Source organism: Ictalurus punctatus, chromosome 6, assembly GCF_001660625.3.
Source record: "Ictalurus punctatus breed USDA103 chromosome 6, Coco_2.0, whole genome shotgun sequence".
Classification (NCBI taxonomy): domain Eukaryota; kingdom Metazoa; phylum Chordata; class Actinopteri; order Siluriformes; family Ictaluridae; genus Ictalurus; species Ictalurus punctatus.
Window position 1 is genome coordinate 13,345,141 of NC_030421.2, and position 21,190 is coordinate 13,366,330.

The following is a 21,190-nucleotide window of genomic DNA, read 5'->3' on the forward strand; positions in this document are numbered from 1 at the left end:
CACAAAAGCCTACCATGTGTTCTTCGGACACACTTGAATCCATCCATCTCCTTTTCTGTGTCACAGGACAGCTGAACACACTCGTAGGAAAGCACTAACTTGCCCATTTTGTACACATGACCTAACAGATGCCGTCATCTGTTGGTTAGCGTCACTTTTCCCACCAAGACAAACAAAGACAAAGACAGTTGCCTCACTTGGGAAACTTGCATGATGTTTTTAAAAAGTAAAAGGACCACTTTGTGGGTAATGTCCAACGTTATATATATATATATTCTCTTTTCACCTAGATAAGCACCTGTAAAATGAACATGTTATTTACTACCAGATTTTGTGAGAGAATCCCTTTTAGTTTTAACTAACAAACTCCAAAGCAGACAGTGTCACTTTATAGGAGCAGAGGATTTATTTGAGGCTGGGCAATGGAGGCTAAATACAACAATAAGGCTTAACTTACAATAATAAATCATAATCAGTATTAGTCCTTCTGAGGCAAACAAAAAGGAATGGGGGGGGGGGGGGTGACTTCATGGCATTATGTAGAGGTAGTCCATACAAAATTAGCAAGGTGATCACAGGACATTTGTGTTCATTACAAATATCTACAAATACTTTTAACCAATCACCAGTAGCCTGATTTGATGAAATTAAGAAGTTTCAAAAGATCACTGATTTGTACGCAAATTTAAAGATGCATTTCATGCAACTCAAATCAGTTTATAACTATTTATAGTCCATTCCCAAGATAAAAAGTTCCCAAGGGTCATTTGTTAATTTTCCCTGAAGCAAATGCACCAGGACACCATTTACCCATTAGCCAATCAGATGCCTTGCGATGCGAGAAAAGCATATGTTCAATTTGTCGCTACGCAGTGGTCTGTCTTCTGCCAAGCAGGGAAAACTGGGGGATGGTGATGAGCTGCAGAAAGGCCATCATGGAGACATGGAGGGGGGCTGGAAAATTTCAGAATAATGGATCAAATTCCACGGGCGCCGTCACGCACCATGTCACACTTTGTTTACGGAAAGCATTTGGAAGGAAGGCGGTTGGAAGTAGGGGAGTAAGGGAGAGTGATTGTGCTAAGATAAGGTGAGAAGGTTTTCTAGTGTGGGTACCCCAACAGAGTCCCTCATTCTTCTTGAATAGACCAAATAAAGCCCATTTTATGGAATACGGGTGAAAATTAAGATAAGCCTGGCATTGTGCATATCTTTTATTGCAGCATGCACTGCTAAGCATCACGAAGACACACAATAGACCATTTAAGCCTGACTTATTCAACCATAAAGGTGTATATATAGAGAATTATTTTGCTTTTAGCTTTGCTAGCCTTCCAATATGATGCAATAGTACAGACTTTAATCAGATATGTTTAAGAATAGCTCTTGACAGCTGTGGGTGTAATCCTTCAAGGCTTGCACAGCCATGCACATTCCTCAGACAATGCAAACAAAACATTAGCGAGGCATGAAATTTTCCATCTCAAACATCAGCAGTGCTCTGTTCGCAGCAAATCGGCCTGCATGCCGGAGTTAATAGAAGCGTTTTATTTCCAGAATGACTTTAAAAACCCAACTGTGTGTGTCTGATGACCCTAATTTAAATCATCTGTCAGACCCCAAAGTCTTCACTCACACTGAAAATATTATTCCTTTTTTTCCCCTTGTGTTTACAAAATTCAGAACATGGATTTGAGAAGATATTCGTATCCGTTACTTGCAGAGGTGAGTGTAAGATTGATTGCCATTTCCACAGTACAACGCTATGTGTGAAATGATTTTCATTTAACTACAGATTAAGTTGACAAAATGCAGTCATATAAAATCTGTGTTACATTAATTGGAAATGATGTCTGCATAGGTGTGGGATTTAGACAATTCACTGGATTGTTACACTTGGGATTGCAGAGTACTCCAACTATATTAGAAGAAATTCATCTTAATAGATGTGCATCTTTTAAATAATATATCAGTTATTATTGTTGCCAGTCTGAACAATAACTGAAATCTACTTAGTTTTGAATTACTGCTTATATACATCCAACAATATTTATTGATCCCCCCACAAAAAATAGCACAGAGAGTATTGCACTGTACACTGCATTTTATTTTCAAGAAAACAACAAAAAAAAACGTAATAAATATTGCAGAAACATATCATACAGACATACAATGGATTCCAACATTCAAAATTAAAAAAAGCTGACACTCTACAGCTAACACTGGATATTGTAAATCATGGCATAAACCTGCAAGCTGAATAAAAATGCCAAGGAGAACTGTGAGGCACCTATCCGAACAAAGTGTAACAAAGTCCAGCATCTTCACCTATTAAGGAAATTATGAAGGTTATTTAAGGTAGTGACCAGTATAACAGGAAATAATCCCACAGCCAGATTGTGTTCCAGTTTCATGCTGGGTCTACTGGTGCTTGAGGCTGCATAAGCATTGCTTTTAATGTGGACTAAAGATGTACTTCCATTCCCCTGATACTACGGAGAAATTTTTACCTCAGCGGATCAAACAGGGCATGTAAAAAAAAACAAGGACAAGTCTAGTGGGTTTCTTCAAAGAGGATATGCGGATTTCTCCAGGCCAGCCATTTTTTTTTTTTTTTTTAAATTGCTAAAACGGACCAAAGTCAGCATATTGCATAGCTGAGATGATTCTCTTACAGGAAATTCCAAGTGCTGATGGATTAGGCAGAGGTATTAAAAGGCTCTCTAGCAATACTGAAAACCCAGGCCATGAAAAGCTTGGGTACACCAACACGCAAACACATGGAGGCACTGGAGTTGGACACAGTACTGATGTTGGTTCCACAAGACCCAGTCACTCATGGAGATATGCTCGTCAAGCCAAGCCAGAACTACCACCAACAATATATCAAACACTTAAGACTGCACATAAAGCAAAACAGTCTAAACAGGAAACTCTGGCACTATGAGACACAAGCTTGACTTTGACACTTCTTTGGCATTTTTCTAAAAAGAATGAAGAGGAACACAAGCACTAATGTTCTGAGGTTAGCATCACCACAAAGATACAACTGTTGGAAAGCTCAGGCAGTCTCCTGCTATTTCCAGACCTACAAGTATCGAGACTTTGACAGACACACATCCAATTCTCATCTGAACAAATCATCAAGGCAAGAAGATGGAAAAACAGAAAGACAACCAAAAAAAGCCAGGTTTATCCACAGTGTTTGTCGCATCATTTTCTCTGTTAAGTGCCTTGTTTTTGTACTCTGTGGGAAAATTCCACAGCAGCTCATTAGCTGCATGAATGTGGCTTTCCTTCAAACATTTCCATTCCGTTTCCTGTACAAAAACTGCAAACACAATCAGAAAAGTTCCTTGACCTGTATTTCAAATATGTCCCAAATTTCATGTCCTATCATGTCAGACATACTCTTCATGTAGATTATTCTCCATGTAGATTATTCAGAACTTCCTTCCAAATCTCCAAGAACTGGAATTCTTTTGTATTAGCATGGATGTCTTTCCAACACCTAGTGCTTTTCTTCTGTGGCACCGTTTGTTTTTTGGTTAGCTTATTTCAGGTGGGGCAGAAAGGACAGACACAGAAGGATATAAAGTGCAACGACATCGTCCCGCATCCCTCACTGCTTCACTTAAGTAGTTGTACCAATATCTTGTGCCTTCTCTTTTCCCTTGCCTCGACACCCATCCATGTTCTCCAGATCCTTCACATAACTGCGCAGCTCTTGGCTTTATCTTTACGCATGTCCGGGCTTACCGACTCCAGATAGGGTCTACTGGGCATGTGTGAGGTCCTCTTGGTGGCTCTGGAGGACTTCTGGCGTTTCACGTTCTTGTTGCTCTTGTTGACACAGGCTAAAGTGGCAACGTGGAAAATGTCCCTCACACTGTTCTCTGACTGCAAAGCGGAACACTCGATGTAGGGAGCCGAGATTTGTTTGGCCATGTTTGATCCCTGCATGAGGATATAAAAGGGCTTAAACTGCTGGTAGTCATTTGTCTCTCATTTCAAACAGTTCTTACTACAACCCAAATTCTGAAAAAGTTTGGAGAGTATGGAAAATACAAAAAAAAACTAACAAAAAGAGTCATTTGAAAATCTGTGCACCCTGTACTATATTGAAAACACATTATTAACACATTATTTGATGGTTTACTTTGTAAATTACATTTATTTTTGAAAATATACACTCTTTTCAGATCTGATGACTGCAACACACTCCAAAAAAGTTGGGACAGTCGAGTGTTTACCGTTATGTAACATCATCTTTTATTTTAATAATACTTATTAAACTTTTGGGCGCTGAATGAAGACACCAGTTGATTAAGTTTAGCAAGCAGAATTTTCTCCCATTCATCCATTATGTATTTCTTCAGCTGCACAACTGTACAGGGCCTTTGTTGACTTATTTTGCGCTTCGTAATGCGTCACACATTTTCAATCAGAGACAGGTCAGGACTGCAGGCAGGCCACGCTAGCGCCCGCACTCTCTGTTTATGCATCCATGCGCTTGTAATCCGGGCAGAATGTGGTTTGGCGTTGTTCTGCTCTGGATGGCAGCATATGTTGCTCCAAAATGTGTACATATCTTTCTGCATTAATGTTGTCCTCACAGATGTGCAAGTTACTAATCCCATGTGCACTGTACACACCTCCATACCATGACAGATGCTGGTTTCTGGACCTGACGCTGATAACAGCTTGGGTGGTCCTTTTCCTCTTTGGCCCAGAGAAACGATGGCTGTTTTGTCTAAAAACTATTTGAAATGTCGACTTGTTGGACCACAAAACACGATTCCACTGTGCTACTGTCCATCTCAGATGAGACAGAGCCCAGAAAACTCAGCGCCGCTTCTGGACAGTGTTCATGTTTGGCTTCTGCTTTGCATAGTAAAGCCTTAACTTGCATCTGTGGATGCAGCGGCGAATGGTGCTGAGTGACAAAGGTTTACCAAAGGATTCCCTAGCCTATGTCAGGATAATACATTACAGACATTACAGTTTTTAAGACAGTGACGTCTGAGGAATCGGAGATCACACGCATTCAGAAGTGGTTTTCGGCCTTGCTGTTTATGCATTGAGATTTGACAAGATTTCTTGAACCGTTTATTTATATTGTGCACTGTAGAAGCTGATATGCCCAAAATCCTACCGATTTGTCTTTGGGGAATGTTGTTGTCAAAGTGTTGGATTATTTGCTGACGCATCTGTTGGCAAATTGGCAAGCCTCAACCCACCCTTGCTCATGAAGGTCTAGGCCTTTTTGGGGGCTCCTTATATACTATGATTTAGTAGTATATATGATTTCCTCACCTGTTTCACATCATCTTCTTGTTTCAACTTGTCACATCGCTATTAGTCCTAAATTTCCTGTGTCCCAACTTTTTTGGAACGTGTTGCATGCATCGATTTCAAAATAAATGTTTATCTTCAAAAAACTATGCACTTGATTAGGTAAACAATCAGAAACCTTGTCTTTATATGTTTTTTATTTAAATCAAAGTCAAAGTACATTTAAAAATCACTCCTCTTTGTTTTTATTAGCATTTTCCATACTGTCCCAACATTTTTGGAATTGAGGTTGTATAATCTTGAAACAAATGATAAAGGATGAATATTTAAGAACTACTCACCTGATCATATGATACAGGTGTTTGTCTGTGATTTGAAAGTTCCACCAAGGTGCTGAGATCTGTACGCAAGTCTGACTTGCATCCCACTAACAACATCTTCGTATTGGGGCAAAATTCTTGTATCTCTCCTTTCCACTATAGGGGGGAAAAAAACACAATTATTTAAAACCATTCTTATTTAGAATTGTAATCAATAGAGAGGTAGCCATAGTTCTATAACAAAAGCATAAATGTCCTCTATTAACATTACTGTGCACAAAACAACTGGTCAGTTTTCTATTTCATTGGGTCAAAATTAAATTCCAAATATACAAACAGCTACAAACTCTAATCTTCTTGTTAAGCCATCTGGAAATCCTTGAGTGCAAAAGCAGAATGCAAGTAACTAATTAAATGTTATGCCTCAAATAACAGTCAGTGATTACTTCTCATAAAACGTCTCATCTAGTTCTTAAATTAGATTCTGCCACCATGTTTTGTGCCACCATGTTTTGTGCCATTTTATACCAAAACACTGTTAAATTCTCAGCTGTGACTGATCAGAAGGGGTACATTAATTTCCTATCACAGCAGTTCTGACAGAAGGTCAGGCTATTATTCAAGTGATCTCATTCTAATACACTAGCAAACAATCTTCCTAATTTAACTCCAATAATAAATGGGTTAGAACCAGTTCTTTAACTATGGCAATTTCATAATCATTGATATGATAAAGTTTTCTGTAAGGAGATGTTTATGTAACGGGTACAGTGCTTTGTAATGATCTGTAAGTTTAAAAAGTATAAAAGAAGTATAAAATCTTCAGGACAGAGGACTTCATCCTTTCTGGTTTGTCTGAAACATGACAAGCTGCATTTTTCTTTTCTCTTATTAACTTTGACAGAAAACAAAAAAAAGGTTGGTGAGGAAACAACTGTTTATAAGTTATAACAGGCGCTAACTTGTTTCATGGACATTTTGCAACATTAAATGTAGCTATAAAAGTGTTGTTTGTTAAAAAATGAACAAAATAAAATGAATTTAAAAATGGCAATCAGTGACAAATTGCTTAATTTAAGAGGAATAAAGAACTTAGGGACATGCTATTATAGGTAAGTAATCAACTTTGCATTGGACTGTGTCCCTGCATGTCCTATTGTGTTTTATTACGTATGTGAAGCACACAAAGAAGTGTCATTGACAACACAGGTCGTAGGTCACAGGGCACTCGACCCCACAAAGACTATATATCTCTCATACCAAAACGTACAAACACATCCTCAATAACCCATTATTCTTTGTCCTCATGTGAGCGAGCAGGAATCAAAGCAAAGCAACCAGACCTCCCACACATTCTCTTTATGCTTGGCATGACCTTTTATTTGACCCTCTGAAGTCTAGACTCTCTTCCATAAACCACTTGTCCCAGTAAACCAAAAACAATCCAGATGACAGACTGTGTGAGCACGCCTTTCTTTCAACATCAGTTCCTGCTTAACAGGAGGAAACCGCAAATTAAAGCTGTGCTCATTACAGACCTTCTTTAGTACGCTGTCCAAGGTTTCTGGTCGGCTGATGTCAAAACAGACGAGGACCGCATCCGAGTCAGGGTAGGACAGTGGACGCACATTGTCGTAGTATGGTGACCCTGTAAAAACAAAGGTTAAACACACAGCTTAACCAGTGGCAGACAGTGCTATGTTTTACAGGGTAGTCCCTTTCAAATTGATAACTATGTTTGTTTATGCATTGGCATTCACAGCTGAATTTAATTCTTTAGCCTTTTTGAGGACATGCCATTAAAGTTACTGAGAATTAACTATGAACTATTTCACCACTCATATTCCTTCTCATAGAGACATTCTAACCATCCAATAAAGGATCCAACCAGAGTAAGTCTTATGAAATGTAGGTTTTTTTAGACTTTGCTGTGAGTAAATACAGCGTTATAACTGGAAAAAACAGATTTTTCTTATTTTGTGCAAAGCCATTTGACGTTATTGAGGTTTACCGCATACTATAACAGTGAAGATGTCCAGACATGGATTTTTAGCAACAATTTGTGTAGCAAAATGGCCATATAGGATTCCTTTTGGTTGAGTTCTGCAGTTTGGAGTAAATTTGGGTCATCATGACAAGGATCTTTAAGGAGGAATTGATGTGGAGTAGGCTGAACCCTTTAACAGGTAGAGGTAGAAAATCCATCCATCCATTTTTCATACCACTTATCCTACACAGGGTCACGGGGAGCCTGGAGCCTATCCCAGGGATCTCTGGGAACAAGGTGGGGGACACCATGGATGGGGTGCCAACACGTCACAGGGCACAATTGCACACACACAACGGACAATTTGGAAATGCCAAACATGTCTTTGGACTGGGAGAGGAAACCGGACTACCCAGAGGAAAACCCCAGAAACATGAGGAGAACATGCAAACTAAGCATCAGTCCTCAATCCTAAAACCCAATAACTCAAACAATAACTGTGTATTTTTAATGGTCAAAGTAAATTACAATGATCTTTGAATGTATTTAATAAAGAAACAGATAGATACACACAAACAAACACATAACAAAGAGATGAGAAGCAAACAACTCTTGTTTGTCAAAAAAAAAAAAAGGGAAGCCCTGTCTCGGCACATCAGGAATAGCAATCAAAACAAGGGCACGAAATGTCATTTCCATAACGTGCTGCTTTTCAGGTTCATAAATTCAAACCACTGACATGCAAAGAACACCGCTGTCACCGTTCAATTTCCTGAGACACTCCACAAATTCTCCAGTCACGGAAGCTTCTGCACTTCGTGGTTTTCTAGGTCACAATTAAGACTGGCAAGAGACTCTGTTTGCCTGATGTCTGGAAACTCAAGGTCTGAAAGTGGGAATGCTGTTCCAGTGTCAGGAATCTGAAGAATTTGTCTTTTTTTTCCCAACTAGACAGAAGAGACATTGTTGACTCGAAACATTAAAACACAAAGAAAGGAGTCGTGTCCCCCTGCCCGTATACATCACACAAACAAACATTCCTTTGTGAGCGAGAAGGTGTTTGGGTGCTTAATCACATCTGTCAGGAGTAAAATCTGTACTTGAGATACAATGTGCAAAAATACAGTCTATGGCTTTGAAAAGGACATCTTCAGTTTCACCAGATCTTCCCATCTGAACTTCATGCATATTCAAGTATGTGATAATATTCAAGAAACAAGCCCCACTGAGAAAATCCTGCCCTTTGCTATTATTCTCCTTCACTAAAGCCCTGCTAAAAATGTTTTGGGAATAATACCTTATATGACTAATGTTTTTTTTTTTTTTTTATACAGTCACTCTATATTTCACTCTAATACTATTATATTCATAATGCACGCCAATTTATCTAACAACAAATCTAACCACAATCACCTCGTGTCTCCATAACAAACACAGAACACATTCCCTCGTTGCTTTCCTGTGGTCAAGTCAAGGCACATCATGACCTTATGTGATTATGATCACGCCTATCCTGTTCAAGGCAGGAATCCTTGGAACTCTATCCTACCCCACCCCCATTCCACTAGCCCACAATGTAGTGTTGTCTTTCACTGTGGCTTTCTCAACAATATCCACTCAAGACGTGTGGCGCACTCCAGCAGATTCCCTCAACAAAGTGGGTTAAGCAATAGGAATGTCATTGGAATAGGAAACCCCTTACAAGAGTGCTCAAAGCCTTGAAAAGAAAATGCCAGGGGATGTGAATAGTGCTAAAATTAGCTGGCGGCTTGCCCTTTGTTCCAACCTACTTTCAAATTGGTGGATCCTAATTACCGTTTCCAATCTTTCTCCACATACCAGCTTATTAACACTAGTACACAGGGCACTTTCTCCTTTGGAACTCTCAAGCAAAGATTTTTTTTTTTTACATAGGTCTCCAAAAGGTTTCAACATGGACTTTTCCTTGTAAAAAACAAACAAACAAAACAAAACAAAACAAAACAAAAAAAAAACTCTCAACTAATTTGAATGATTCTAAGTGAATGATTGAACGTGAATGGAACAAGTTCGTGTCTCAACAGAGTTTTTGTTCCTATCTCTTATTGCAACAATATAATAAATGGGTGGAGTTTGTGCATTTTAAGATTGATGCAAGGTTGTGTTTATGTGATAGGCACGTTTAAAAGAAGTGTTTTACCAATTTGGGAGTAATCTCGTTACCTTAGACTGATTAAAAACATGATTCTCTCTTTATGCATTGTCAGGCCGACCCATTCAGTGATGACCTCATGGTTCTCTGTCACCATTGGCACCACTGACTCACTACTGATCTCGGCTCAAACATGTATGGCAAAAACACACAGAATCTCATCATCTAGTACATATCCTCATTGAAGTCAACAGGCATGGGTGAAGGTGGTAGTGAGAAATCCTTAAAAAATCTCTCTCGAAACTCTTTGCTTTACTCCATATTTTGCCAGTTCACTAAGCTACTGTCCAGTTTGTTTAGATCAAATATTGGCTCTTGTGTGAATCAGTCAAGCGCGTCATCACGTCACCTTGGCTTCCTGTTTCAATAGGAAATACATCAACATATGGAAACAAATCATGGCCCTCAAGCTGTTTCATGGGGACTTTAAAGAGCTCTCACATTCTCAGTCACAGTAGTGGCTCCACAGGAAGCATCCCAACAGACTAAAAGGATGTCCCGTATCACTCTGTGAGTAATTCTTGCTTATTTGCTACAAATAGGACACTAAATGCTAACTGTGCCATTGTTAAGACTCAGTAGGTACACTATTGTTATGACTCTGAGTAGCTATTCATATTCCGATGCCTGGTGGTCTTAAAACTAATTTATTAAATATGTTCTGTCAGAAATGCAGATGCTGGCAAAAGGAAGCTACAGTGACTTCACCCCAGAAAATTTCCATCAAAGCAATCTGACCTGTTTATCCTGAAGTGCTGCCCGTTTGAGATTTCTAAGTTTTGAGACTGACATGACCTGTGTACATTTCCATTGTGTACACATCATCTATGTTTGTGCCCACTATCCACTTGGGTGCCCTCAGCTGGGAAAGTAGCAGAGGGTCAAGCCCAGGCAGAGTTCTCATGGCCCATCCTCCAGCCCACAATGGCAGATTTTAGTAGACAGCTGGTGGAGTCTGTCCATGGAAGGAGATCTTTTCCAGAGTGTAATCACCCCCAGACTTCAAGCTCCAACACATGTGTCGTTAACTGTAGCTAACTGCGTGATCTATAGGCCATAGAGCCACAACTTACACAGTCAGTGGAGTCTCTGAGACCGCAGACTGAGAGATTTATACACAACCCTTCACATACCTAAGGCAAACAATAAGACATGTGATTCATGGCTTTGTCTGAATGCAAGATCCAGAGCTGTGCATTTTCTCTGTTGAAAAGCCAAATTGGTTACTTACAGTATATTGTGCTAGTATACTGTATAAGCTAGGTTCATGTGCTTCCAACTACAGTTTCTGTGCTTGGAGGGGTGGAGATGCTCCCTGCCCTGACAAATTACCACCTTCCTGCTCTGCATCGCATGCATTCCAGAGAGCAGAGTCCCTGCGTGTCTTTGCTAAATGAGCTCAGGCTAGGTCTTTGTCAGGCTAGCTCAGCATCTCGAATGACCCTGAAGCATTCACATTTCACACCTAGCAAGCAAGGGTCTGGACATTCATCATGCAAAGTCCTTGAGAATTTCCCCCCTTTTGCTTTCAGTGAGAGCTCACTACGCAGTACACAGAAAAAACGTATTCAATTAATACCCGTAGTGTTGAATTCCATCGTATAGTTAGAATTCTTTAGTGCTAATTTATAGACTATATACTTAACCTTGGTAATCTTATTATCCTTACATCTCCTGAGCTCAGACCTTGAAATTCAGCAGTAAGTGGGAATGTAAAAGTGTTCAATGACACGTACTGAGAGCTTCTGAAAACATCATGTACAAAAGTCAGAGTGATGATCAAAGCACCGAATTGTTTTTTTCACCTGGTATGGAAACATGACTATTATTTCAGGGCAGTAAGCAAATGCAAAACATTGCATTCTTACCTGATGTGTCCCACAAACTGAGCTCAATCCTTTGGGAATCGATCTCAAAGCTGGCTGTATAGTTCTCAAATACTGTTGGCACGTAGTTCTACATGGAAATACACAATTACAAATCGTTTATAAATACAAGCTTATGCTAATTACAGTGTATTAAATATCATTTAAAAAAACTAACATTTTTTTTAATAATAAAAGTGTGGAGTAGCTAGGTTTTTTTTTTTTTTTTTTTTTTTTTTTAACGGATGCATTAACCAATTGTATTTTTTTTTTCCCCCCAAGAAAGTGTACTCTCTCAGAACTTAAGGTTACAGATTATACTTTTCCTTGTAGTCGGGGTGGTACAATGGACAGTGCATGTACCTTTGTACCTTTAGTACCAAAGAAAGTGCATGTGGTATACCTTTAACTAGCTTTTTTTGAGTAGTGGTACTTAAGAACCAATTATTCTGCACCTTAGATTATGCTATTTTCCATATAAAATATATTTACTAAAGGTATAAAAACATGTCCCCTTGATGGACCCACTTCACAAGGAAAAGTAAGGGTTTGATATCTTTTATTTCTGAGAGTATACTCTGATAAGAACGACTGGGGCAACTTTATCTCCACTGCTTCCACTCCACTCTAACACCTTTCAAAAAAAATAAGAAGGGAGCTAAAAATAATCATGCAGAAGATCTTTACCTCTGGAAAGCAGTCTTTGGCGAAGACATGGAGCAGTGCGGTTTTGCCGCACTGACTGTCCCCAATCACTACTATCTTACACTTCACACTCTGGTTGGCGTCCATTCCAGACATCAGGCTCGAGTTACTGTCCTTCATGGATCTTAACAATAGTCCTAAAAGATATCGAGGTCAGAATGAACTCCAGAGAAAAGCGCAGCATCCCCCGATTACTTGATCCCGTTTTTAAAAACCTCACTCGTTCAGCATTACTCCTGTGCTGCAGCCTGTTCAGCTCTCCTCATGCCATGTGAAAGCAATGAGCAGCCGCTTGCCTTCCTAATGTGCGCTCACACACACACATACACACACGCACAGACACCCACACCCACAGCCGGCCCTCCTTTTCTCCCTTTCACTACCGCAAATTGCCTGTTTATACACATGCACAGAAAGAGCGCCCTCGATTGCCAATAATCATTTCCAGCACCCGTTTTATGGGAACCTGAGTGCTTGAAAAGAAATTGATGAGGAAAATTACCTTCTTTTATAATCTCTAGCAAAGAGACTAATTTTAGTCTGCCTGTCTGGCCATACCTTCAGGAATTTCCTTGGAAATGAATTTCAGGGAAAGCAAGAATGGAAAATCCAAAATAAAAATGAAACTTGCTTTTGTATGATGCATTATAACTAAATAGTATCATCACTTCTAAAGCATTTCTTTCCATAATCCATTCTTTCGTTCATCTACAGGAAGAACTTTATCTTGATCAGAGTTGCGGGTGGATCCAGAACCAGTCCTCTGAACACTGGACGCAAGACGGGAATACACCCTGGATGGGAATCCAGTACATTATATGGCACCATACAGTACATACATTCTTACACTCGTTTATACCTATAAATTATATAACTTATTTAATTTGTTGTAGCCAATGGTACATGGTATCACTGACTCGTCAGAACTTCAGAAATTCTGAAACTACTCATGGGAGCAAATCAAAGGGTTTATTACACAGTAGTGAACTAAAGCTGTTGCCATACACCCTAAATGGGACACCAGTTTATCACTGGGCACCATGCACACACATTCACACATTCATACACACCTAGTGGCAGTTTAGATTTGCCAGGTGGGTGGGAACTGGATAATCCAGAGGAAAGCCTCATGGACACAAGAAGAACAGTCAAAATTCCACACTAAGAGTAACCCGAGCTCAGACAAATCCTGGAGCTGTGAGGTGGCATCTCAACCCACTGCTCCACCGTACCACCATAAGCATTTATCTTTATCTAATTTACAAAAAGCCTTATGCATCCTCAGCCATGGTCTCATTCCAGAGTGCCGTATTACTTTTATTAGGTTTACTACTTTCCAGTGTTTATAAAGAGACAGATTACTATATGCTAAATCAGTCCTCCCGAGATGTTTAATCAATTATTCAGACTAAATATTGTGATGCTACTTGGTATTGTAGACTCCAACTTGCTGGTTCAAAATTATCTCCCAAAATGCATTATATAGAATACACAGAAATTCTGAAACCACTCATGAGAGCTAATCAAAAAATATTTGTGGCTATTCTGATAGGGATTTCCAAAAGTGAGGACGTCAGGAAGCTCCACTAGCTGGTTGATACAAACATTACGCTACATTAAGTCAGAATTTTCCAGAAAATCTTGGACTGGCTGGCTGATGTCTTGCACCCTGTGTTCCCAGAATAGGCTTCAGATCCACCACCACCATGATCAGAATAAATCAGTTACTGAAAATAGATGAATGGATGAACATAAATGGAATGCTATGAAGAAAGTAGGGCTCCGCTGCCAACTAAATCACGATTAAACCAATGGTTCTCAATGCACACATGTAGATACACTGATCTTGACCTTTATTTGAATGACGGTAACAGTAGGATAAGACAAGTTCGTTAGCATTGCCTTGTGGCTGTTCTACGTAGGGAGGCACATAATGAGAGAGAGAGATGGCATTACCTGCTATCAGCCCGGAGTTCATTTACAGCCGTAGCTTTTACATACTTACTACCATTGTTTCACTGCAAATCCTGCCATTAATACTGATTACTGATTTTAATGATGACAATCTATTAATCACCTGGAATGCCGAGCACAAGATAATTAATGTTTGTGCCCTAACCTGATCAAAGGTTCCCAGACCCACAACTTAATAATGGGCACAGAAGAAGAACAGGGAATTGATTTGCCAGCAAAACATCTCATGGATCACATTGATTTGTTTTGCTTGAATAGTGGCTCTCCTCAATAATGGTTAACAGGACAGCCAAATAGAGTAACAGGATAAAAGACCATTGAAGTGGTACCCATCCCCCCAAAGCAGTTCAAAATGCTGTCTGATTGCTCTGCTGTCCTTCAGGAACCACAAAACCACAATATATACACACACAATATGTCAGATATGTTGCTTCCCTTTGTGGCTAGTTTTTGGAGAATTATTCAAAGGAAACAAAATAAAGGTTATGGGGGGGAAAAAATGAGAATATTTGTTGTGCTTAAAAATAAAAATAAAATCCTTAAATATAAACTGATAAATATAAATATTTAATAATAACAGGATATAATAAAATAATAAAAGGATAGTCCTCATTTACATTTCTACAGAAATCCCTACTATCTATTGTAACTCCATGCATGTTATATTTCTTTAAGAATTATATGACGTTATATGTCCTTATTGCGAACAGTGCAAGTTTTTTGTTTTGTTTTTTCAAGTACAAAATCGAGTAGGGGATGGAGTTGAGGACTGGATTGATGTCCTAAATATTATTTAAATCAAATGAATGAGATGTAAAATCTAAATATACAACTCAAAACGTTGACTGCATTTGTCCTGTCAACCAATGGCACCGATGACGATGTAACAACACACACACACACACACACACACACACCAAGATGCCCTTCATGCCAAAGAGAGCAGATGGACATTTGAATGAAAGATGGAAGCTGCACAAAAGAAGGGAAGAAAAGCCAGATGGGGCTGAAAAAGAAGCAAAGAATGGTCTAGTTAAGAAACAGATGATTCTGAAGAAAGCAGGTGGGAAAATGGCATCAATGGAATATGGACCAGTCATCCCCTAAGTGGCCCGGCAAACTAACATGGACTTTCTGTTATGTTGAGATATTTTACAGACGAACATCACACCGTCCCACCAAATGCCTCAGCCTGACTAAATATGGAGGTAGAGGGAGATTATCGCACTAGACTCTGGCAGATGCCGCAAGGGAGTTGTAGGACTTTTGTTGTACCTGGCATGAAGTCTCTGTGGATTCTGAGAGCTATTCGTCATCTGTAAGGAAAAATATCCCTGAAATTCCATTCTCTGACTCATCTTTCCTGGAAAGCACCACGACTCTGAGAAATACACATCTGTACGCCATTATTCATAGAGAAGAATCTATTGTGAATATTTTCAAATGTCTGAGATCACATAATGCAAGTGCAAATTGTATATAATACGTTACAGTGTTAGAGTAAATCTACGTTGTGATTTTGCCAAAGAGAGAACATGAAGTAGTTTGGCAGTGTTCATACAGTTTGCTGTGCTTCACAGATGGGAATTTCCTGTGCCCAGGGATGTAACTATGGTGACAATCTGTTTTTGTTTTAGCCTTAAAATGAAGAAAAAAAAGTTTAAACCCCACAAGTTGCTCGGAATGCCTGTGAGGCTTTACATAGTTTTTAAACCATCCGCTACCTTGGATAAAAGCAGACTGAATGCTGTTTCAAATACATGCAAGACTAAGAGCTCTCCGTTCCCTGAAGACCCACCCAGACAATAACCAACATTGCTCCAAGCAGAAAACACGTCCACAATAGGGAGAAAAAAAACATGGCAACATGCACTATATGAAACCATTGCTATGAACTACTGAGTATTTTGATGTCATTTGGACGAATGTACATTTCTCTTGGAGGTATTGAAGTGTGTGTCTCAAATGTAAGTAATTTCCGGTTATGAAAATTTCATGAGTTTCAGCAAAATCAATGTGTGAGAGAGGACTATTGACAGATCAACTCCACCTCTGAAATTCAAAAGGATTGGAATAATCAATATGTCTAAATTATAAACCAGACATTCTTGTTTTGCCAATCAGGATATAAGACCCATTTAAGAGAACTTGAGAGAACCTTAAGAGTATTAAGATGGAAATTAAAGTGGTCAAAAGAAACCCAGTAAATATTTGCAGAGTTAAGTGTGGAGAGAATTTTCTGGAAGAATCTCTGGATTGGATTTGCTGAAGATCCAGTCCAGAAGATCCAAGAAGAATAAACAAGTTTAAACACTGAAATTGGTCAAGACGAGGTGGGCGAGCCAGATGGATTGATGGAATAATGGCTGCCCACTCTGTGTTCTGAGTAACACCTGGGATCCCAAGTACATAATTGGTGATGATTTTCTTAAGCCACCTGCTCCCAATACTGAGTGACAGGCTGGAGAGTTGCTCTACAATGAACATATATTGGTGACATGAGTATTATGAAATGAAATTTGTAATTATTTTGTTAGCTTTTTGAGGGAGTAGCTATATAAATATTGATGGAAACAAAGCATCACTTTGATAGTTAACTCAACAATTCAGCAGAAGTTTTTACAAAGTTCTTAAAAACACTCTACTAGGAAGTTGCACCGGAGTGTAAATTAGGTCCATTTTCCCTGTAAACTCCAAGCAATGGCTCAAATGACGTTTTGTCGTGCAATCTGTTTACACCACCTGAATTCCCCAGCTTCTTTCAAAGAACTTTAGCATCATCCTGAGGCACTTACAACACCGTAACTGCCAATTGTTCCTGTAACACTGTTTTACTGAAACCAAGCATTATTACACTGTAAAACATGATAGACACATTACCTTATGTGAACTTATTTCTTCTCTTTAACTCCAGTCATCATGATGCAACAAAGTTTTGGATATTTATACGTTTTGCAAAAATTTTAACTCAAAGTAATACATTGTCTTGACTACTTGTGAGTGTGTTTGAGTTGAAACAAAGGTTATATGCAAGTTGAGTTTGCTTAAATTTGTAAGGCAGCAGGTGAACTTTTCTTTCTAAGTTTTCTTTTAAAGTTGGTTAACCAAAATGTGTGACAGTGCACTTATTTAAGGAATCGGCCCCGCCAGGATTTGGCGATTTTGTGATCGCAGAAATGAAAGCAAAATCAAAGAAACGCCGCAATATTTGGAGGAGCTTGCCATTTTTCAAATTACTTCAGATTTTCTGAGATGTGCCATGTGGCATCATCACAGCATGCCATGTGATGTCATTACAACACACATTCAGCCTCTTCGATTCATGTGCGTCAAACATGAGTACAGCTAAAAGGTCTCATTTACCAATAAACATCACTGCAAACGACCATGCAAAACAATTTTGTGCAATTGCAGTTTCCCAATTCAAGTAGTTTCACTGCAAGAAAAAGCAAAAGAATTTGCAAAATACATCGCAAATTTTGAAAATAACCGCAGCAAAATCTAGCAATCCTGTATGGACTGAGCAATCACAAATTTATCATGAATATTGTCCTAGTGTTCTATTGCATTTATACAACAGTTTAAAAAGTGAAGAAATGTAAAGCAAAAAAAATTAACATTGTTTGATATTGACAGTTTCTTCTGCCACATAGAAAGTAGTTCCACCACAACGGTCTTTTTGTTAAGAGATGTTTACATTTACATTTACGGCATTTGGCAGACGCCCTTATCCAGAGCGACTTACAATTATCTCTGAGCAGTTGAAGGTTAAGCGCCTTGCTCAAGGATCCAGCAGTGGTGCTGGGATTTGAACTCATAGCATTCCAATCACAAGTCCAACGTTAAATTAGCCTGTAACCTGGCGGCTAGTCTGGAAGCTTCACTAGCTGGTTCTGGTTTGGGGGAAAAATTCCAAATCAGGTTATATTCCCTGAGCACTACATCACTTTACTAATCAATTAAACATTGAACCATTGTTCTAAACTCTGTGGAGTGTTTTTACAGTCGAATCTGTTCACTCGGTTTTCAGTGTACACTTGACGCAAGCTCCCTCATAGTATCGAAGAGAAATTTCTCCAACACAATGATAATTTGGTATTGCTTTTGTCTGTCATCTAGCAATAAGAATAATTCAATGTAGGTTATTTTTACTTCAATCACTGGCTGTAGTTTGGCCATCGTGGTACAAAACATTAACTGAAGATTATAACAGTACTCAATGCTCACATCTACAGACTACTACTACTATTACTACTACTACTACGCCTCACACCTCCTGGGTCGGGGGTTCGATTCCCACCGTGGCCCTGTGTGTGCGGAGTTTGCATGTTCTCCCCGTGCTGTGGGGGTTTCCTCCGGGCACTCCGGTTTCCTCCCCAGTCCAAAGACATGCATGGTTGGCATGACCAAAGTGTCCGTAGTGTATGAATGGGTGTGTGAATGTGTATGTGATTGTGTGTCCTGCGATGGATTGGCACCCTGTCCAAGGTGTACCCCGCCTTGTGCCTGATGCTCCCTGGGATAGGCTCCAGGTTTCCCCGTGACCCTGAAAAGCATAAAGCGGTATAGAAAATGGATGGATGGATAAGTGTATGCCATATGTTATTGTTCTTAGCAAATCCAATTTTTACATGTTGAATTTCTTATAGCCATGGCTCTTAAAGTGGGATTTTTAATTTATTTATTTATTAAATTGGTGGAAATTGCAACATACCATGTTGTAATTATTACTTAGTTATTGTAGTTACTAACCTCTATGGCTGGATTAAATAAATGTAATCCAAACCTCAATAATAACTCAAAAACAAATAGATGTTTAGTTAATGTAATGTACAATATTTTTTTTAAAAATTATAATAATAATTTTAAAGTAATGTCTATCTATAATGAATAGAAAGTTAAGAAATAAAAAGTATAAGTAGTAAATAATAATATATTGTATTTGTAAAAAAATCTGTACACCAAAACTGTATCTTTCCATGTCTTAGATTAGATCAGATTGTGTGGTTGAAACTGTTCTTTCAACTTATATTTCTCTTAACATCTTCTAACAGTCAGTTTAGAAATGATCTCACTCTCAGCCAGCTGTCTGCAGTGTATATTTAGCATAGCGAGTGATTACTGAGCTGTGTTCCCTCTCCTTGAAAACAATGAACATCACCCGTGTTTGTTTGAAGGTCGCATATGTTGTGAGGCAACAAAACCATAGATGACGCCTGTTGTATGAGGCCTGCCTTAAAACACAGGAAAGAAATAAGTGCTTATGTGCATCGAAGTGGCAGGAGAGAAATAATTACAGCTTTATCTATTTGTGGAAAAGTAAAGGAGTGCAGCTACAAAGCTCAGAGCTATATTCGATGGAAATAGAGTCGCTACACTCTGGTACGTTCCTGTAAATGCCACGGGCTCATTATAATGCTGGGAAAACGTCACCTCGAGGCTGTGATCTGGAAAGTGTGTCAATGAGAGTGTGTCATATATTGTACAAGTGAAAACGATGTACAGTTTGTGTGATCAGAAGGGTCCAGCAGAATATATATATATATATATATATATATATATATATATATATATATATATATATATATATATATATATATATATATATATTTTTTTTTTTTTTTTTTTTTTTTTTTTTTAAAGGTTTGTGCTGGTTTAGACAAGGATTCGGCTGTAGTTTCCATCAGCACACACCTGTCATACCGTTATTTGAGACACGGATGGTGTGACACATAATGTTTGTGAATGTGAAATCACCATGCCAACTCCTGGGATGTTAGATCATGCATTTCCAGAATGGCAGCAGGTATGAGTCATGTGGCATCACTTCTGATTTCAGAATTCATCAAAAATAGTTCACGTAGACAGTCAATATGGAAGCAAAATGCTGATTTACTTTATTAACATAAATAGAAAGATTCGTAGAATGTGAATGATTTGATTAAATTTGATGGGGTTTTTTTCAGTATGAGCTGGTAAGTTCTCTATAAATATGTAAATGACGAGAAAGGTTAAATCTCTGAAAATATCTTAAATCTTAAATCTTCTGAAATATCTGGCACTATTACTGGAGGACAACCAACCATTTGTTCCAACAAAAATCTGTCAAAGAACAAGATTCTGTCCATGTAATTACTAGCAATCACCAATCAACATGCCATTTCCAGAATGCCAAACACGAAGTCATACTATGTTTCTCCATCCATCTGGTGCCAAAAGTGCTGGATGAGCTGTGATTTCCTCCTTGTCCTGTTAGCTGTACGATAATCACATGCATTCTGATGCGGTCTGTTCGCACAGGGCTGCAATTACCCCCTGCCTCTAGACGGCACTTAGAGCTGACAGCACAAGCACACCAAATGGCCATCACAGCCACAGCAACGCATTACACACACTGCACCGTTAAATCAAAATAATGGGAGCATTTACTGGGTTGTTATGTCTAGAAGTCATACAAATATATATGTATATATTTTTTTAATAATTCAAAAATGTTAACTACTGCTAACTAAAAGTGGAACGATGGTGAAAATTTAAGTGACAAAGGCTTAGGTTTAACCTTTTCACCCAGCTTTTTAAAAAGAAAGGCGCATTATTATATTATCTTAGGGGTACCTTTGTTGTTGTCTTGGTCATGGTCTCCATAATGGAATGCAAAGCCAAACAAATATTTCATTGGTGCACCACTGGATTACCCAAAAGGGCAAAAATGAGACAGATCTGCATGTTACATCGCTTGGCCATTCCCTTGATGCATTCCATTTCTTTTCAAAGCCATTTGGGAAACAATCCAACTAATCCACATTTGCCACAGCGCTCTTGGCCCGGTGTCATCCAATAAAAACTCTCAATT

The 21,190-nt window shown here is 38.8% G+C and overlaps 1 protein-coding gene across 2 annotated transcripts; it reads right to left on the bottom strand.

The window, feature by feature from the left end:
• Positions 1-2,086: 2,086 nt before the first annotated feature.
• Positions 2,087-12,742, bottom strand: LOC108266936 (rho-related GTP-binding protein RhoE). 2 transcript variants are annotated; one of them, XM_017470770.3, is made up of 6 exons: positions 12,584-12,742; positions 12,346-12,500; positions 11,662-11,749; positions 7,154-7,263; positions 5,637-5,771; positions 2,087-3,957 (listed from the first exon to the last, which is right to left on the bottom strand). In XM_017470770.3, the coding sequence occupies exons 2-6, from the start codon at positions 12,481-12,483 to the stop codon at positions 3,709-3,711; spliced, it is 720 nt and encodes a 239-aa protein (XP_017326259.1). In that variant the 5' UTR covers positions 12,484-12,500; positions 12,584-12,742; the 3' UTR covers positions 2,087-3,708. The 2 variants fall into 2 exon arrangements, with proteins under 2 accessions (XP_017326259.1, XP_017326258.1); XM_017470769.3 differs by having other exon boundaries at positions 12,346-12,739.
• Positions 12,743-21,190: the final 8,448 nt, after the last annotated feature.

Excerpts from the sequence above, each read along its gene's own strand:
- LOC108266936 (XM_017470770.3), bottom strand. The coding sequence starts at position 12,483 with ATGAAGGACAGTAACTCGAGCCTGATGTCTGGAATGGACGCCAACCAG. Across the intron at positions 11,750-12,345 it reads CCAAAGACTGCTTTCCAGAG|AACTACGTGCCAACAGTATT; the intron begins GTAAAGATCTTC and ends ATTTCCATGTAG. Across the intron at positions 5,772-7,153 it reads TGGACAGCGTACTAAAGAAG|TGGAAAGGAGAGATACAAGA; the intron begins GTCTGTAATGAG and ends TCCCCCCTATAG.